Raw genomic sequence first — 18,073 nt, 5'->3', positions numbered from 1 at the left:
GTGGCGGTCGCGGCGGCCGCGGCGGCCAATGAGCGGGGCCGGAGGGGGCGGGGCGCAGGCCGCGGTTGTGTTCTGACGCTGCTGAGGCGCCCGGCTCCTCGCTGGAGGGACGCGGCCTGCGGGGCGCCCGCGCCTCCCGCGCCTCCCGCGCTCCGCCGGTCCAGCCGTGGTCGCGGCCGCTCGGCCGCCCTCAGGTACGCCGCCCGGCGTCGGCCCGTGATGCCCCGACCGGGTGCGCGTGCCCGCGCGCCCCGTGCGCGCCCTGCACGGGGCCGCGCGGGAACTGGGGCCGGACGGTCCCAGCGTCTGTCTGCGCGCGCATGAGCGCTTTCGCGGCTGGACTTGGGGGGCGCGGCGGGCGGGCGCCGCGGAGCTCGGGACTCAGCTTGGGGTGTTCCGGCCATGCCGGCTGCAGGGGCCGTGTCAGCGGGGGCTCCTGTTCTCCGGCGCGCGGCTGTCGTCCCGTGGCGGGAGCGGGCTGCCGGGCGGCCGGGCCGGACAGCCGGCGGGTCCGGGGGAGGCCGGACTTTCGCGGCTTCGGCGGGCGCGGCGCTTCTGCCGGGGTTAGGGCCGGGCTCGCGGGCTCCAGGGTGCCCTTTGTGGCTCATGTGGAGCCGGCTGTAGGGCGGTCTCCGAGCGCTGCGAGCTGCGGACGGGGGTTCATCGGGCCGTGGGCTCCGTGCACGACGCTGGACACGGCGTAGATTCTGCCGTTGCCCCAGCGCTCCCGCGCCGCGCGTGTCCGGCGTGTCCCCAGGGGAGCAAGTCCGGGATTGCGTGTCCGGTCGGTGGAGGAGCAGGAGAGTGGACATATAGACGCCCTGGCTTCTCCCTCAGCTGCGTCCGTGGGTGCGGGGTCCAGACCACGGTTCGCGGAGGCAGCCCCACCTGCAGCCCCTCGTCTGGCTCTTCGTGGCTGGGCCCTGGCACCTGAGCCTGCCCCGCGGTTGTGCGGCTCGGGCCCTCTGTTGGGTTCTGGGGTGACCCCAGGAGGGTGCCACGATGGTGGTGGGAGCGAACGGTGTCAACGGGCCGTCCTAACATTCTGCCCGGGGTTCTCTCGACTGAGGTTGAGTGCGCGGGCCTTAGAAAAGAGAGCCGTTGGGATGGCTCCTGCAAGTATCGGATGGAGGAAACACCAAAGTTATCGTCGTTTTTTTTTCTTATTATTTTTTAAACGTTTACTTATTTGACAGACAAGTAGGCAGAGAGGCATGCAGAGACAGAGAGAGGAGGAAACAGGCTCCCCGCTGAGCAGAGAGCCCCGTGTGGGGCTCCATCTCAGGACCCTGGGATCATGACCTGAGCTGAAGGCAGAGGCTTCAACCCACTGAGCCACCCAGGCACCCCGAAACAAACTTTTAAAAAAGTTATTTTATTTTTGTGAAAGATTTTATTTATTTATTTGAGAGAGAGCCCAGGAGAGAGTAAGCACAAGTTGGGGGGAGCAGCAGCAGGAGAGGGAGAAGCAGACTCCCCACTCAGTAGGGAGCCCCACGCGGAGCTGGATCCCAGGACCCCGGGATCACCACCACCTCCCCCCCAACCCCCGCCTAACGGCAGTTGCCCAACTGACAGAGCCACCCAAGGGCCCTCAAACGATTTTTTTAAAAAAGCAAGTTGAAATTTTTATAGAAATTCCTTTGGCTTTTTCTGCAATAATGTTTCTCGAAGGAAAGTTGACTCACAATCTTTTGAGCCTCTGTTACGAGTGGCCACCATTTTAAACGTGTCCCAGGGACCTGGGCATATTCATGTATGTTATGGTATTTGATTCCTTGTGGCCTCATGAAGTGTGTGAATCTTTACTGTTTTCAGTGTAGGAAGATAGGCCCAGGGAGGTGTGGTCCCCTGCTTGGGGGAGCCCAGCAGGGCTGAAGTCAGGCTTCCTTCCCGCCCACCAGAGCCCGCCATACATCCCTCCTCTCAGAATGAAGTTTGTTTTTCTTCAGTGTGCTATACTTTCCCCATAGTAGTTGGGGGAACAAAGATGATCTAGTTTACAATGTGAGTCTTCTTTGTTGACTTGCGGACGTGGTTTTGTTGCACCTATTTATTTATTTGAGGGGGAGAGAGAGAGAGAGGGAGTGCAAGCAATGGGGAGCGGGCCGGAGAGGGAGAGAGAGAAGCCCAAGCAGACTGCATGCTTGGCGAGGATCCGGAGGCAGGGCTTGACTTCACGACCCTGAGATCCTGACCTGAGCCAAAGCCAGGAGCCCAACACCCAACTGACTGAGCCTCCCAGGTACCCCTTCTTTGCACCTTTAAACCTCACGTGTGGCTCTCCAAACTATCTAGTTGCAGGTGTTAATATTAGCTATTGGTTCATCAGGATGGGTGATGCTGGTCTTTTTGTTTTGAAGTCTCTTCAAAAAGATGTCATGTGTTTCAGTAGCACCAGTTTTGTGGGGCCAGCACAGGGTTTTGCCTTAGGGTTTTCCAGGAGCTACTGAGTATGGCCCCTAAGCGTGCCCTGTTAGGAAAGGTATGGACCCCTCCAGTGGAGCTGGACCCCAGACTCCACCAAAGGAAAACAGTTGAGTGATTTTGGTGGTCTGCTTGTGGCTATCCCTTGTGGCTTGTACCCAGGAGTGTGCATGTAAGGACGTGGCCCCTTCCCCTTGGTCCCCAGCCTCTGTGTGTTGCAGGAATAGTGCTGAGGCCTGCCTCCTGCATGCCAGAGGAGTGTTTGGCCCCGTCTGGCTTTGTTAGTTGTGTGGCAGCATTAATGGAGCCTCCAGAAGTGGTGGCTTCAAACCACAGGAACCACTTACTGTTGCTCACAGGCTCAGAGGTCCAGAATTCTCAACAGCTGGTCTGACTGTCTTTGCTGGGGGAAAGGGGGCTTGTGCAGGTTGGTCCAGTGCTGGCTGGGGCCCGAGCGTCTCCTTGCGGGCATCCCCCTCTTTGCCTCCAGTACCTGGGCTGGGAAGGCTTGAGCAGAGGGGCCCCTGGGGCTCTTGGTCTCCATGAGTGCAGCAGCCTTGGGACGCATCCTGCAAGAGCCGGGAGGTGGGAGGGCTTCTCCCACCCAAATCTCAGAAGTCCCCGTTGAAGGGGAAGTTGAAGTCGGCCTTCTTGTGGGAGCTGTGCCAAAGAATCTGCAGTCTCGTGCTCAGACCCGCACGGTACTGAGGGCTGGTTCATAACGAATGTCCAGCCAGACCATGTGGTTGCCTGGGTGCTCCTTGAGAGCTGTGTGGTGGGGAGTCCACATGGTACTCCTGGAGTCTGGAATGTGCTCTGTCTCACAGTGTTGGTGGGCCTACTTCCTATGGTTTTCTGTGGAAACCACCTTGGGCACTTGGTGGTTCTGGGCTGGGAATAGGGCCCAGCTCTGGCCTTTCATTCCTGGGGACGCTTCCTGTGACTGAGGACACCCACTGAGCGTGTGCTGTGTGGCAAGCTCTGGGCACAGCACACTGACTGGGAACTTAGAGCTGTTCTCCCGGTTCATGCTCCGGAAAGCAGCATGGAGAAGCTGGCCTGTCTTGTCCAGGACCCAGATTTGAGCTCAGGGGTCTGACTCACGGCCAAGGCAGGGCTCCAGGTTGCGGGCCAGCCAGTCCTCTGCCTGGGACTCGGGAGGCTGAGAGGCTGCGTGTGGATCCAGCTGGATCCACACACCAGGCTCCTGGGGCTCTGGCGTCTGTCAATGCAAGCTCCTGGGTTTGCTTATTTTATACATATTGTTAAAGATTTTACTAGATAAATTTATTGGAGGGAGAGAAAGTGTAAACACCAGCGGGCGAGGGGCAGAGGGAGAGTCAAGCTGACTCCCTGCTGAGCACAGACCAGGACTTAGGGTTTGACTTCAAGGCCCTGAGGCCATAACCTGAGCCGAATCCAAGAATTGTTCGCTCATCAGACTAAGCCCCCAGGCGGCCTGTAGATTCCTTTATTCTGCAAGTTTCTGTGTGGGACAGCCTGCTGCTGCTGGCCTTCTGAGGGGGCATGGCCCTGGTCATCCCTCTGCCGTGAGACCAGGTCATGCAGAGCCCCTCTCAGCGTGAGCTGGAAGGCAGAGATGACAGGCATGGAGGAAGCCACCAGCCTGAAAGCAGAAGCCAGGATGGGCAGAGAGGACTGAGGGAGAAAGATGGTCCAGTGCAGGGAGCGGAGAAGCTGGGGCTGGGTAGCCGCAGAGGCCAGGGAGCCAGGGGAGGCTGGCACAGGCAACTCATACAGATGCGGTAGGTCCTTGTGGGTCCTCGGTGGGCACACTCCCAGGGCTTTTGAGATAAAGCATGTCCCCGGAAGGCTTGCAACATGAGGTTGGGGGCCACTCCTGGAAGCCAGTCAGTAGCAGCAGAGCGGCAGAGACTGAAGGCAAGGGAGGGTCAGCCTCGGTGTCCTGCGTCCAACCACCAGCTGGTCTAGAAACAGACCAGGGGATGTGGGTGGGCAGCCCTCCACAGTGACACCAGCAAATCCTATTAGGAAGACCCCGCCCCATGTGCCCCTGCGAGTTTTCTGACCCCTGACTTGGGGAAAAACAAAACCCTGTGAGCCCCGCAGGCATCTAGGGAGGGGGACGGGTTGTGGGCACCCCCCCAGGCAACCCCCCACACCGAAAGCTGCCAGATCAGTGCAGTTCCGGGCTGGGGGGTGGCCCCCCCTCACCTGAGTGGAGGCCGGGGGTATGGAAGGGCTGAGTTGTTTTTTGAGTTTTGTTCTTCTGGGGAGGAGTTTGTATTGGGCAGGGACATGGCATGTGAGAAAAGGCGGGTTGTTAACTTTGGGGAGCGACTCTGTGCAAGCTCATCCAGGAGTGTTATTTATGGGGACATGATAGTGTCCGTGGTGGCTCGATAGAGTGTTCAGACAGCTGTTATGGGAGGTTTGGAGGTGGAAGGTGGGGGGACTCTGGCCCTCACTGTGTTGGTTAGGGGAGGAGGGCATCCTGGGCTTGGGCGGGTCGGGTCACATAGGACTGGGTCGTGTGCAGGAGCTATAGGAAAGGTCTAGTCATTTGTGCTCCCAGAGGTGCCCGTGAGCCCAGACACATGTCCTCTGTCAGACCTCCTGGTGGCTCCTGCGGAGTCCCCATCCCCCACCTTTCACCTCTCTGTCCCTGGGGCTGACCGGTCTTCTCACCTGGTCCCCAGCTTCTGGCCTGCCTGTGTCTGGGATCGGTGCCCAGAGTCCTGGCTTTGCCTGTTTCCTAGCGGCACCTGCTCAGTCTGTCTTGGCTTTCTTCTCTGAGCCCCCACACCGGCTGCCCTACCACTTGCACCTGCCCCCACCTGGCTTTGTTTTGCTTGTCTCTTGCCTTTGCTGCAGGCCGTGCATTCCCTCAGGGCCAGGGCACTGTCCTGAGTGGCTCCATCTCTGGCTCTCTCTGCTGTGACTGTGTGCTAGGCTTTGTGACCATGACGTTCTATCCTGATGGTTCCATGAGGAACTGGCATGGCGTTGTGGATTGAATTGTGTCCCCCAAAAGAAAGATTCAATAGGACCTGTGCATATAACCTTATTTAGAACTAGGTCTTTGCAGATATAACTAAGATATAAATTAAGGTGAGGCCACCTACTACTTTGGAGTTGGGGTGTCCTTAAAAGAAGGGATGTGGGTACAGGACAGACAGGAAGAGGGCCGTGGGAACATGTGGGGCAGCTGCAAGCCGAGGGCACCAGGCATTACTGGCCACAACCAGGAGCTGGGGGAGAGACAGGGAACCCGTCTCCTGTGGGGTGCCCAGAGGAGCCAACCCTGCCCGTATCTCGACTTCCCACCTCTGGCCTCCAGTTCCCGGCAGCCCCAGGAAGCTACTACACTCAGATTTCAGTGAATACCCAGTGGTCCCCCGAGCCGTGGCTTTGTCTTCATGGTTTCAATCGCTCACTGTCAGCGCTGTCCAGAGGGTGGTGATCCTCCTCCTGACTGGCCAGAAGGTCAACGGTAGCCTGACACTAGGTCACGACACCCATGTCATGCTCTTTCTCCATCTCACATGGGCAACTACATTAGTTCTTATTTTTTACATTTTTTAGAGAGTGGGGGGGAAGGGCAGAGAAAGAGACACTGGCGCGGACCCTCGGCTAAGCGTGGAGCCCCATGCAGCTCGATCTCAGACCCTGAGATCATGATCTGAGCTGAAACCAGGAGTCAGCTGCTCAACCGACCGAGCCCCCCAGACGCCCCTCATGATAAAATGTGGGCACTTTATCACCTCACGTTGTCACAAGAAGAAGGGTGAGTGCAGGACATTTTGAGAGAGAGAGAGAGAGAGACCACACTCACACTTGTAGCACAAGGGTATACATTACCCTTGTGCTAGTATATTGTTATTCTTTTTTTAAAAAAATATTTTGTTTATTTATTTGACAGAGAGAGAGATCACAAGTGGGCAGAGAGGCAGGAAGAGAGAGAAGGGGAAGCAGGCTCCCTGCTGAGCAGAGAGCCCAATGTGGGGCTTGATCCCAGGACCCTGAGATCATGACCTGAGCCGAAGGCAGAGGCTCAACTCACTGAGCCACCCAGGCACCCCATATTGTTATTCTTGTTAATCTCTTGCTGTGGCAATGTGTGAATTAACTTCATCACAGGTACACATGCGTAGGAGAAAACATAGTACAATTAGCCCTTGAACAATACAGGGGCTGAGGGGTCGAAAATCCATGTAGAACTTAGGAACCTCCCCAAAACTTGCCTGCTGATGAACTCCTGGTGTCTGCAAGTGTTACTGATGGCATGAACCGTTCGGGAACACCCGTCTGTGTGTTCCCATGTCTCGCGGGCTGTGTTTTTGCAATCAAGTAAGCTGGGGAAAAGGAAATGCTACTAAAATTGTAAGGAAGAGACATTTCCAGTGCTGTCCTGTGTTTATGGATGAAAAGTCCCCCGTAAGTGGGCTTGTGCTGTTCAGACCATATTGTTCAGGGGTTGACGGCATCTGTAGGGTTTGATACCGTCTGTGGTTTCAGGCATCTCAGGGGGGCCTTGGTATCCCCTGTGGGTGCGGGGCACGCCCAAATGGCCACCCGATACTATGCATTTCTTCTCACAGGAAATGAAACTTGCATGCACAGCACTCCTTCCCCATCTCGGTGGCCTCTGGAAGGTGCCGCCAGCTGCCCGGTGCCATCCCTTCCACACGCAGGTGCACCCTGTGCCCCACTTTGGCCTCCACTCGCCAAGGTCATGCTGGCCCGCCCTTGCATTTGGACACCGTGCACTTTGTTTTATTCTGTTCTTTTGAACCTCTGTTGAGAGTTGTGATAGAGCCGTGTTTGCTGCTCCCCTGGCCTGTGCCGGCCGGGGCCCCTGCTCCTGTCTGACAGGTGCCTGAGCATGTATGGGAGCGTGTGCTGGTCTCCCCTCTGTGGGGCTCCTTCACATTGCGGTGTCTGCCCTGGAGTCCGCTCTCTGACCGGGGCAGGAGTTGGGGGAGGTCATTAGGTCCCTTCTGTCCCCTCCAGGCTGGCCCCTGCCCCACACCTGTGTTTCGTGCCCCTGACACTGTGGGAGAACAGTGACCAGTTCTTTCGTGCCCTCTATCTCGTGTGGGTCTGTCGGGCATTTCCTCAGTCCGGGTAGAACCCCTGGGTGTAGGCAGCAGCTGTGTCCCACCTGCATGCCACACGCGGTCACCTCCATGGGACTGCCTGTTCCACTGTTCCAGGTGCCGTCTGCCATCTCTGCAGACACAAGACCAATTCCCTCTGTGTCATTAGTCAGTATCTTGTTGGGGGAGGCTTGGACACCATGTGAGGACACCAGGGTGGCGTTCACGATGACTCTTGCCTGAAGCAGCATGAGGTGTTGGTTATACGCTGACCTGAGTAAAGACAATCCCTCCTTCCCTCTGCACTCCTTGGTCTGCACCCTGCCTGTAGGACCAGCTTCCCTCCCCTACTTACGGATCTTTCCTAGCTGTTCATGTCAGATTCCTGGGCTCTCATTTTATTCTGTAGAGCAGAGCACTCACATCTGGGAGCCCTGGCCCCATTCTCTGCACATATCCTGGCTTCCTGGTGCCCCAAGACCCCCGGGGCCTCTGTCCGTGCCCTAGCCCTGGAAACCAGTGGTCTTCCCAAGGGATGCGCGACCTGGTTTTCCAGTGAAAAGTTGGTCATGTTATAGTTTCTTCAAATTTTGCTGTGGCTGCTGTAGTTTTTCCAGGGTTGCACATGCCTTGTGCTGCTCAGAGGGTCAGATAGGAGGCTGGGAGAGCCCCTGAGTGCTGGGCATGGCGGGCACAGGAGTTGGAGGGTAGGGTCTTGGCCCTTGTGGGTGGGTGTAATTGCAGCAGAGTTGGTCGGCCTGGAGGGCCCCTGGTAGTGCCCCTGTCCTGTGAGGGAGGTTCTGAGTTGGGGCTCCAGGAGAATTTGTGGGGAGAGGTAGAGAGAGCCAGGCCAGCTTGCAGGCTCGGTAGGTCCTGCCCAGGGGACTGTGGGTGAGTGGTGCAGGTGTGAGGATGGGGCAGGATCTGAACTGGCTCCCTGGAGATTACCTTCTGTCACTGTTCTCATTTCTTAATTTCTTTTCATTTTTCATTTTTTAAAAATACTCTTTTCATTTTTCTTTAAATACTTAAAAAAAATTTTTTTTTAAATTTTATTTATTTGACAGAGATCACAAGTAGGCAGAGAGGCAGGCAGAGAGAGGGGGGAAGCAGGCTCTCCACTGAGCAGAGAGCCCTATGCTGGGCTAGATCCCAGGACCCTGGGATCATGACCTGAGCCGAAGGCAGAGGCTTTAACCCACTGAGCCACACAGGCGTCCCTGAATACTTGTTTTTAAGGGCATTCTGATCTTATTCTGTGGACTGGGTGCCTTCTCCCTCTGAGGGCAGGCCTGATGCTGTTTCTCCTGGGTGGCTGGGGCCCTCCTGTTAGGCTGGCGCTCTCCATGGCTTCCAAGGCAGGTGGTCCTACTCACACTAAGCAGCAGGCCGTTGAGAAGGGTGAAAGCTGGGGTTCTCGAGTGGGTGGCAGGCTGCACGGGTGCTCAGGAGTCTCCTCCTGCTGGTGTCTGTGGGCAGCCATGTCCCAGGTGCAAGCTTGAGTGCCCACTCCTGGGCTTGGAGGCCCCCTCAGCTGCCCCTACAGCCTCCTCACTGTGGGCCTGGGGCGGGCCCTGCACCCCCTGTGGCCTCCCACATGGGGCCAGCTGGATGGACTGGGGGAGGACTGTGTAGTCGCTGGGGGGACCGTGGTGTGCAGGGGTTCAGTAGTTAGTTCTCATGTAGCTGGTTCTTGGGGTAGGCTGTGGCTTCCTGCTCCTGCCCAGCTTCCCCATGTCTCCCCTCCATCACCGTCTGCTCTGTCTGATGTGGTGGTTGGGGGAGGTGGGTTGGCCTTCAGGGCTGCTTCCTTGGGGCTTCAGGAGCACTGGACCTCAGCTGTGCATGTAACTTACCGTCCTTCGACCAGAACGGCGCTTTTAGTGGTTTCTGGGCACTTGTATGGTGGTTGTGAAGCAAGAGGGTTTTTATCAACCGGAGATAACAGAAATATTCTGCACACAAAGTACTCAGCGTAGAGTAGGAGCACCGACCCAGTGGTTCTGCACATAATTACTTCTCTTTCTTCCCCACAAACACAGAGTCCTGAAGACTACCTGGAAATGGATCACTCCTCTGTAAAGCGGAAATCCATCTGGAGGGTCAGCTCTGACCCAGCAGTGGCCCAGGCCTCCTGAAGCTTGCTGTTGTGCCCCCCAGGGCCCCGTGGTACCGACACAGGCCCCTGACCATGGTCACACTCATTACTGAGAAGCTGCAGAACCAGAGCCTGGATGACCTTGCCCACAAGAGCTACGATGCCAGCCCGGTAAGCTGGCTGTGACGGCCATAGGCAGGACCCTGTGCCTCGCCAGTGGTCTGGGGGTGACTGGCCGGGCTGGACTGTGCAGCCAAGGTCTATGGGGACGTGGTAGGAGGAGGCTGGAGGGGTCTGTGTCCTGGGGCCATGCTGTGCACATGCAGCCCTACATCTCAGCGCCCTCATGGTGGGTTTTTTAGCCTCATTAAAAATAAATCCCAGCTTTTAGTGAATGTCCACTCAAGTCCTGGAGGTGTACCAGTCCTGAGTGTGCAGCATGCAGCTCTCCGTACCCATCACACATCTCTGAGCACGCGGTGCCCACACCCTGACACTCCTTGTGCCAGTGCCATCCCTTCCGATGTCCTCTCTCTCGATCTGCCCCACAGCTTCCTTACCTGGCTTGAGGTTCGCATAGGTGGAGCCGGTTTTCCAGGGTCGCATGAGCGCGACCTTCAGGACTATCTGGGTTGGGCTGTAGGTGCCGGTGGAGGTGGCTGGGTGTGCAGCCCACACGGTGCTCACAGGCCTTGAACAGTCTTGCTGATGCCAGGTGCCCAGAGTGCTGTTGGTGCGGCTGGGCTGAGAGTCAGGGCTCCCTGTGGTGGCAGGAATCTGGATCTCCAGGCCTCTGCTCATGGCCCACCATCACCATCACCATCACTGTCACTGTGGGTGGTTGTGAGGTTCCGAGTCTCAGTGCTGCAGACGGGACTGCCGGGGCCGGGGGCGTTGGCCTGTGTCTGCAGCCTGGGGGTTTAGGGGCACCCAGGGGCCTTTGTGGGGTGTGACTCTCCTGCCTGGAGCTTGGGGCCCTATGGGATTCTGGCGGCATGCCGTGTGCGTGTTCTCACCCTCCCCTGTGCTCAGTGCAGTGACTGTTTCCTGGACAGTGACTGAAACCCAGGCTATAGCACATCACGCATGGTATCCAATGGCCACGTGTCCTTCAGATGGTGTGGCTGGGAGCTGGCGACCAGGTGCTATGTGGCTTTGCTGGGGAGAAGGGTGACAGATCGGGCCTGCAGGGCCCCCGTGGAGGAGTGGACATGGCTGGTCCTACCACGTTTGGGGAACATGTCACCCCTCTGGGGGAGAGAAGGGCCACTGGGAGCACCCTGCCCAGGAGGAAGGCCCACATGGTCTGCCCGTGGCGCTCCTGGCCCCGTTCTCTGCCCTTGGGGGCGATCTGTGTGTTTCCTCAAGATGTGTGTGTTTATTTTTTTTTAAAGATTTTATTTATTTATTTGACAGACAGAGATCACAGGTAGGCAGAGAGGCAAGCAGAAAGAAAGGAGGAAGCAGGCTCCCAGCTGAGCAGAGAGCCCAATGTGGGGCTCTATCCCAGGACCCTGAGATCATGACCTGAGTCGAAGGCAGAGGCTTTAACCCACTGAGCCACCCAGGTGCCCCAAGACCTGTGGTTTTGATGAGATAGCCTGTTAATTACGTGGTAGGTCTTTCTTCCTGAAACAGGAGCACAGGCCTTTCCTGTCCCCAAGACGAAATCTACAGCAGCCGTTTTGCTGTTGGAAATGGAGGTTTGGTGTGTGTGGAGTGAACTGTGGCCCAGTCAGGGCCACTGTGGGGTTGGGGCTACGAGCTGTGGGTCCCCGGGGCCCGCACGCAGGTGTTCATTTAGAGAGAGGGTGACGGCAAAACAAATTTTACCTGTGAGTCTTCCCATCATGACGCAAATAGATTTACTTGGTGTCAGTTCCCAATGGAAGAGAATTGCCTCATTACCAGTGGGCCTTTGGCCGACCTCCTGGGGAGGCTGGTCCCTGCGTTTGCAGGGTTTCTGCCCACATCTGCTGACGCTTTATTTATAGAAACCTGCTGTTTTAAACTGTTCACTTTTAAAAAACCAGATGTAATTTATAGGCAGGGAAAGGCATGAGTGGTCCTGTCTTTTCGAGCCAGAAGTCTGTTGTCTCTGTCACGTTTGACGTTGGGCTTTAGTAAGGCTGGTGCGGTCAACTCTGCAGAACTTGTCAGGGTCCCTGGAGGTCAGCGACTTACCTGGGGACCATCCCCTCATGCTGCCTGCGTGCATCTCAGTACATGGTACTTCTAACGTTCACGGAAACAAATCGACAGTTTTAAAAGCCAATTTGTTGTCTAGGAATAGAAATCCAAGTTTTTGAAGGTGACTAACGTTCGTATTTTCATGGCAAAATCAGAACACAGGTAAGAGTAGAGCGTTAGAGACCTTGAGGTTGTCACTGTCAGGCCCTGGCCTCTTGTCCTGTCTGTGCCGTCCCCTAATAGCCCACCTGCAGTTGTCTCACAGTGAGTTCTAGACTGTTCTTCTCGGACTGTTTCTGTGTGTGTCTCTATAGACGTCTTTTTGGGTGTCTCCTGTCCCTGGTGTGTTGCACAGATGGCTGGTAAGAGCCAGGCTGCCCCATGTGACAGCCCCTAACCTGTGTGGCTTTTTAAATTGAAATTAAAGCTAATTAAAATTAAACACAACATGCTATTTTTTTTTTTTAAAGATTTTATTTATTTACTTGAGAGAGAGACAGTGAGAGAGAGCATGAATGAGGAGAAGGTCAGAGAGAGAAGCAGACTCCCCATGGAGCTGGGAGCCCGATGCGGGACTCGATCCTGGGACTCCAGGATCATGACTTGAACCGAAGGCAGTCGTCCAACCAACTAAGCCACCCAGGTGTCCCCCCCAACATGCTATTTTTTGTTTGCACTAGACACATGTCAGGTGCCCTGTGTCTTGATGTGGCCAGTGGCTCCCACAGCAGGCAGTGCATTGGCGGCCCCTCCTTCCAGGAGGACCTCCAGGACAGCGCTGCCGGGTGTGGCCAGAGACCTGTTGGATAGACTGCATTCTGTCTGTCCGTTTGTCGGTTGGTGGACATCTGGGTTGCTTCTGCCTGGCAGCAGTTACCAGCACCACTGCCTTAAATGTTTGTGTACAGACGTCTTTGTTTCTCTTGGGCGTACGTCCAGGAGTGGGACTTGTGGGATGTGTTGTGACTCTGTTTACCCTGAGAAACCGAGCTCTTTCCTGCAGTGATCACACCATTGTGCACCAAGAGTCCTCAATCTCCTCATACTCCTTAACACCTGCAGCCATCCCGCTGTCTGACTCCAGCCGCCCTGACAGCTGCTGTCTCCTTGTGGTTTGATCTGCACTTCCCTCCCAAGTAATGATGCTCATCCTTTTCTCATGCCCTCTGGCCATCGGTGGCTCGTCTTTGAAGAAATAGGTCTTCAAGTCTTTTCCCCATTGAAAAACTGGGTTGACTGTTTTTTAATTTTTGAGTTGTTAGGATTCTTTATATATTCTGATCCATAATCAGATATGTGATTTGAAAAAACATTGCTCTGTTCTGTGGATGTCTTTCTTGATAGTGTTCTCTGAAGCACAAAAGCTTTATTTCATCGAAGTCCAACTGATCTCTTTTTCCTTTTGTTGCCTGTGCTTTTCGTGTTGTATCTAAGAATCCTTGGCTAAATCCAAGGTCATGAAGATTTACTCTTCTGTTTTCCTCTCTCAGTTGTATATTTTTAGCTCTTACATTCAGGTGTTTGATCCCTTTGAGCTACTTGTAGTGTGTGGTGTGTGGTGTGAGGTAGGGGTCCAGCTTCGTTCTCTTGTGTGTGGATCCTAGTTGTCCCAGTATCATCTCTTCACAGGACTCTTCCTTCCCCCTGACTGGTCCTTGGCGCCCTTGCCAAAAGTTTACATTTTTAAAAACAAAGTCCCTGAAACCTACTGTGTACTTTACACTTAAAACAGATCTCAGTTTGGACACCAGGTTCTCATTACAGAAATGTCTGATCTGTGTTTAGGTCTCATGGAATTTATCGTTGAAGAAGTAGATTTCACACACTCCAGTTGTTCTAAGGGCACTGAAAAGTTTTCCAAAAGTTGAATCATTTGTTTTAAAACTAAAATTCAAGATACTTGTAAACAAAATTGGAAATCACTAAACACTCGGTGCCTTTGTCTCTCCAGCCATGTGCTGCTCTGGTCACTCACTCATCCCTCCCCAAGTACTGCCATCTGCTGCGTGGTCAGAAGTAGGTAGTGGGAGTGGAAGGCCTAGTGGGGGCACCTTGTCCAGTCTCGAGGGCTTGATCCATTTGAGGGTCTCTGCCCTGTCAGAGAGCTGACATGTATCTCGAGGGTCAGTGCCCCTGTGTAGCATGGTTCATTCAACACAGATGTGCTGAGTGCTCTGTGTGCCTGGCCATGCTCTGCTTAGTGCCTCCTCGTGGGTGTTCTGGTCAACCCCATGGCCACTCTGTCCTCACCCATTCAGTGGGGATAGTTCCTTTGTTTTATATTCCTTTTTCTCTGGCCTCAGATGCATTCCCACTTCCCGCCAAGGCCCCTAGTCTCTTACAAAGCCTTCTGATCATGGGGGTGGGGTCAGCTCTTCTTGCTTTGCCTCTGGGACTCTTGGGGGACAGAGGCTAGTCTAACTGTGACCAAAAAGGCCTAGAAATACATGAGTTTGTGTCCGATTCCCACTGTCCCATCCCTTGCCCAGACAGGACTGTGTCTCAGGTTTCTGGTGTTTTCCGTAGTTGGTGCTCTGGGTCATGTCAGCAAATGCTGTCTGTCCCCATGAGTGTGGATGGGGGGCCTGGGGCAGTCCATCCAGGGCCACAGTCTGTGGTGATAGAATGCTCCCTGCTGGCCCAGTATGTGGCTACTTAAAGCATGGGGTTACTGAGCCCACGATGTGGCTGGGGTAATGGGGAGCTGGGAATGTTTTGTGTAATTGAAGTTCGGATTTCAGTCGCAGCCCGTGGCTGCTGGCTGTTGTGTGGGGCAGCGCAGACAGAGTGCGAACTCCATTCCCTGAGGGTCCACCGCTCTCTCCTGTGGACTCGCTGTGGATACACCTGTTCCCTCCAGCCAGGCTCTTCCACCTCTGTGGCTTGTCGTTCAAGGATGGTCTGCACCAAGTCCATGACCTTTGGGGAGACGCTTGTTTTGCTCCTCATGGTGCCCAGAGTTGTGTCTGGGTGGTTTTGGGGTCCATGGGAATGAGGGGCACTCACATGAGGGTGCAGTTTGCCTGCTGTAGGGTGGTCGCAGCTCTGGTAAAAACCCCATGGTGCTTGTGGAGCCGGACCCTGCGGCTCTTGGGTGAGCTGTAGATTCTGGGCTTCATTCGTGGATGGCCTGTGGCCACGGTGGGGTCTGGGAGTACAGGGTGCTGTGTGAGGCTGCAGGGGCAGCGAGGGGGGTTGGGGGTGTGTGTTGTGGGGGATCGGGGCCAAGGAAGAGGGTCGCAAGCTGGGGTGCTGGGGGGGTGGGCATTCAGCCTTCTAGTACTGCCAGCTGTGGTGTGGGCTGTCCACAAGCCATGTGCCCAGCTGCACAGGTACGGGCTTGGATGGTGGGGAGTTTGGCTTTCAAAAACCTTTCGTGGAAAATTCATTTTTTTAGTGAGGCAGACTTTGCACATGGTGGACCGTGACTCGGGCTCTGCTGTCCTGTTGGGTGAGGTTTGCTGGCTGTGCACACGGGTAATGCCACCTCCACCACCCAGATGGGTTTCGACCTTCTGGGGGCCCATATGGTCTAGCCCGTCCTGGGTTGTCTGGGCTGTGTAGCCTGTCCTTTTGGAGTCCGGCTTCTTTCCCTGGTGGGAACTTGGGAGACTCGTCATGTGGATGGTCGTTGGTGCTTCTGTCCTTCCTCTGCAGTGCGGTCTCTGTCCTGCTGTCAGTGGACCTTTGGGCCTTTCCCAGGCTCTGGACGCTGAGACAGACATTGCTGAACAGCCCACGTGTGGTCCCCAGGGGCTTGTTTTGTCTGCAGTGCCCTGGTCACGCACGGCACCGTGTCCCCAGGCTCTGCCTGCTTTCCCCAGATGACAAGGGAGATCATGCCTCTTGTTCTGCTCAGTGGCCAGTTGTGAGTGACTTAGGTCTTTGGCCATTTTCCTGTTGGGTCGTGTGCCTTTTTTTTAACTGGTCTGTGGGGGGCACCTGGGTGGCTCAGTGGGTTAAGGCCTCTGCCTTCGGCTCAGGTCATGATCCCAGGGTCCTGGGATCGAGCCCCATATCGGGCTCTCTGCTCAGCGGGGAGCCTGCTTCCTCCTCTCTCTCTCTCTGCCTGCCTCTCTGCCTACTTGTGATCTCTGTCTGTCAAATAAAATAAATAAAATCTTTAACTGGTCTGTGGGAAGTCATTGATACATTCTGCTATGAGCCTTTTCTTGGATTCCTGTTTGCAAATATTTTCTCCTGTCTTGTGGTTTGCTTTGTCTGATTTCAGTGTAGATGGAAGCATCCGTTTAAGTTAGTGTGTTTGTATCTCACTTAAGAAATCTTTGCTACCCTGAGGCTTGAAGATATCCTCGTTTTTTTCTAGAAGCATCTGTTTTCCTTTAGCTTGAAAACTGCACTCTCCCTGGAGCTGAGTAGTGTGTGCGATGAGGCCAGGCTAAGGGTGGGTTTTCTTTCTTGCACCCTTTCTGGAAATGGTAGTCCTCTCTCCACCGTCAGCTGGTAGGTTCTGTGCTCTCACATAGCCCAGGAGCTGCCCCATGTGTGCGTCCCACTCTCACCCTGGCCCAGCTGGGGAGACCAAGGCTTACACAGAGGAGCTGTCCTGCCTCTGTCAAGGATGCTCAGGGGAGTGGACTGCAGGCCACGGGCTGCATGGGCCGACCCCGGGCTCTGGTAGATGGTGTCGTGGCAGGTGTGGTGGGGCTGGGCCTGCCTCGGTGCCAGCCTGTGGTCTCGTGGCCCCTGGCGTCCTGGGAACATGTTCGGAGGTGGCCTTGTCTGGTCGAAAACATCATGAAGTAGGGTGTACAGACCCATTCTGGACGTGTAGGCCCATGCTGCTGCAGCTGTCCTGCCACAGAAAGGCCCTAGGCCAGCCCTGCCCCCCTCCCCAGCACACGCGCAACCCACAAAGCCCATGCCCTCTGGCTGCCCCATGTGGTTGCTGCACCTTCACATTGGGCTGGAGCCTGGGCACCTTGTGTGAGAGCCACTGGAATCTTTCCTTGACAGACGGTGCTTCTGTTCAGGTTTCCTGTTTGTGGGGATTACAGCCCTTGGAAAGTGCTTGTGCCTGGTGCTCACCTGGGGGACAGCAGATGGCCAATCCAGCTTGTGTGGGGGTGGCATGGTGGATGGGAGCTCTGGGAGGGCCATGGAGGGTGCTGTAGGGCACAGGGGGATCTAGAATGGCCATGAGGGTAGCTGTGGGGGTGCTGGGGTGCTGGGAGGGCCTTGGAGGTGCTGGGGGACTGGGAAGGCCTTGGGGGCCACTGTGGGGGTGCTGGGGTGCTGGGAGAGCCTTGGGGGACTCTGTGGGGGTACTGGATGCTGGGAGGGCCTTGGGGGTGCTATGGGGGTCTGGGGTGCTGGGAGGGCCTTAGAGGCACTGCGGAGGTGTTGAGGTGCTGGGAGGGCCTTGGGGGATACTTTGGGGGTGCTGGGGTGCTGGGAGGGCCTTGGAGGTGCTGGGGGACTGGGAGGGCCTTGGGGGCCACTGTGGGGTGCTGGGGTGCTGGGAGAGCCTTGGGGGGCACTGTGGGGGTGCTAGGGTGCTGGGAGGGCCTTGGGGTGCTGTGTGGGTGCTGGGGAACTGGGAGGGCCTTGAGGGGCACTGTGGGGGTCCTGGGGGACTGGGAGAGCCTTAGGGGACTCTGGGGATCTGGGGTGCTGGGAGGGCCTTGGAAGCGCTGTGGGGGTGTTGAGGTGCTGGGAGGGCCTTAAGGGGATACTTTGGGGGTGCTGGGAAGGCCTTGGGGGATACTTTGGGGGTGCTGGGTGCTGGGAGAGCCTTGGGGGTACTGTGGGGTTCTGGGGTACTGGGAGGGCCTTGGGAGCACTCTGTGGGGACCGCAGGTCCCTGGGGAGGATTTGTAGTCATAGAGAGGTATGATTCCTGATGGTGTTAATGACTGGCTTCTGTGTTGACCATTTCCTGGAAGTTAGAGAGCTGCTTCCTCCTTGTGTTGCCTGACCTGGGTCTCAGGTCTGTAGAACTGCTGGTCCCCTGGTCCTCCTCTGGTTGGCCAAGTCTCTCCAGGTCTTTAGCCCTGCCGGGTGATGGAGGCCTGGCTCCAGAACAGCCATGTGTCTTTGCCATGGCTGGCTGTTGATGAGCACTTTTTCTGGGTTCTGAATGACCTCTATCCCTTTATGAGAATCAGCAAGGATCTCCTTCTAATTTAGCACCAGTAAAAAGGTCGCAGGGCCTGACCCCTTAGGAAGCTGGCCTCAGGAGAGGTTTCCTGCTCGTGGAGGTGGAAAGGCAGAAACCGTTGAGCAGCTCTGGGACCCCACAGGATGGTTCTGTGTC

At 55.9% G+C, this 18,073-nt stretch overlaps 1 protein-coding gene across 4 annotated transcripts in view; it reads left to right on the top strand.

Moving 5' to 3' along the window:
- The window catches only part of FAM53A (family with sequence similarity 53 member A), a 50,069-nt gene that overhangs the window by 629 nt on the left and 31,367 nt on the right, over window positions 1-18,073 (top strand). For 2 of the 4 annotated variants that reach the window (XM_045074618.1, XM_045074607.1), the window contains exons 1-2: window positions 50-194; window positions 9,551-9,777. In XM_045074618.1, coding sequence (XP_044930553.1) covers window positions 9,700-9,777 — 78 coding nt within the window. In that variant the 5' untranslated portion in view covers window positions 50-194; window positions 9,551-9,699. Of the gene's footprint in view, window positions 1-49; window positions 195-1,613; window positions 2,246-9,550; window positions 9,778-18,073 lie in introns of those variants that run through there. The other 2 variants (XM_045074610.1, XM_004772308.3) reach the window with 2 other exon arrangements.

The sequence above is a fragment of the Mustela putorius genome, unplaced genomic scaffold (assembly GCF_011764305.1).
Source record: "Mustela putorius furo isolate JIRA1106 unplaced genomic scaffold, ASM1176430v1.1 tig00000083_pilon_pilon_pilon, whole genome shotgun sequence".
NCBI lineage: Eukaryota > Metazoa > Chordata > Mammalia > Carnivora > Mustelidae > Mustela > Mustela putorius.
Note: the sequence above shows the minus strand (reverse complement) of the source record. Positions and strands in the feature narration are given on the sequence as shown.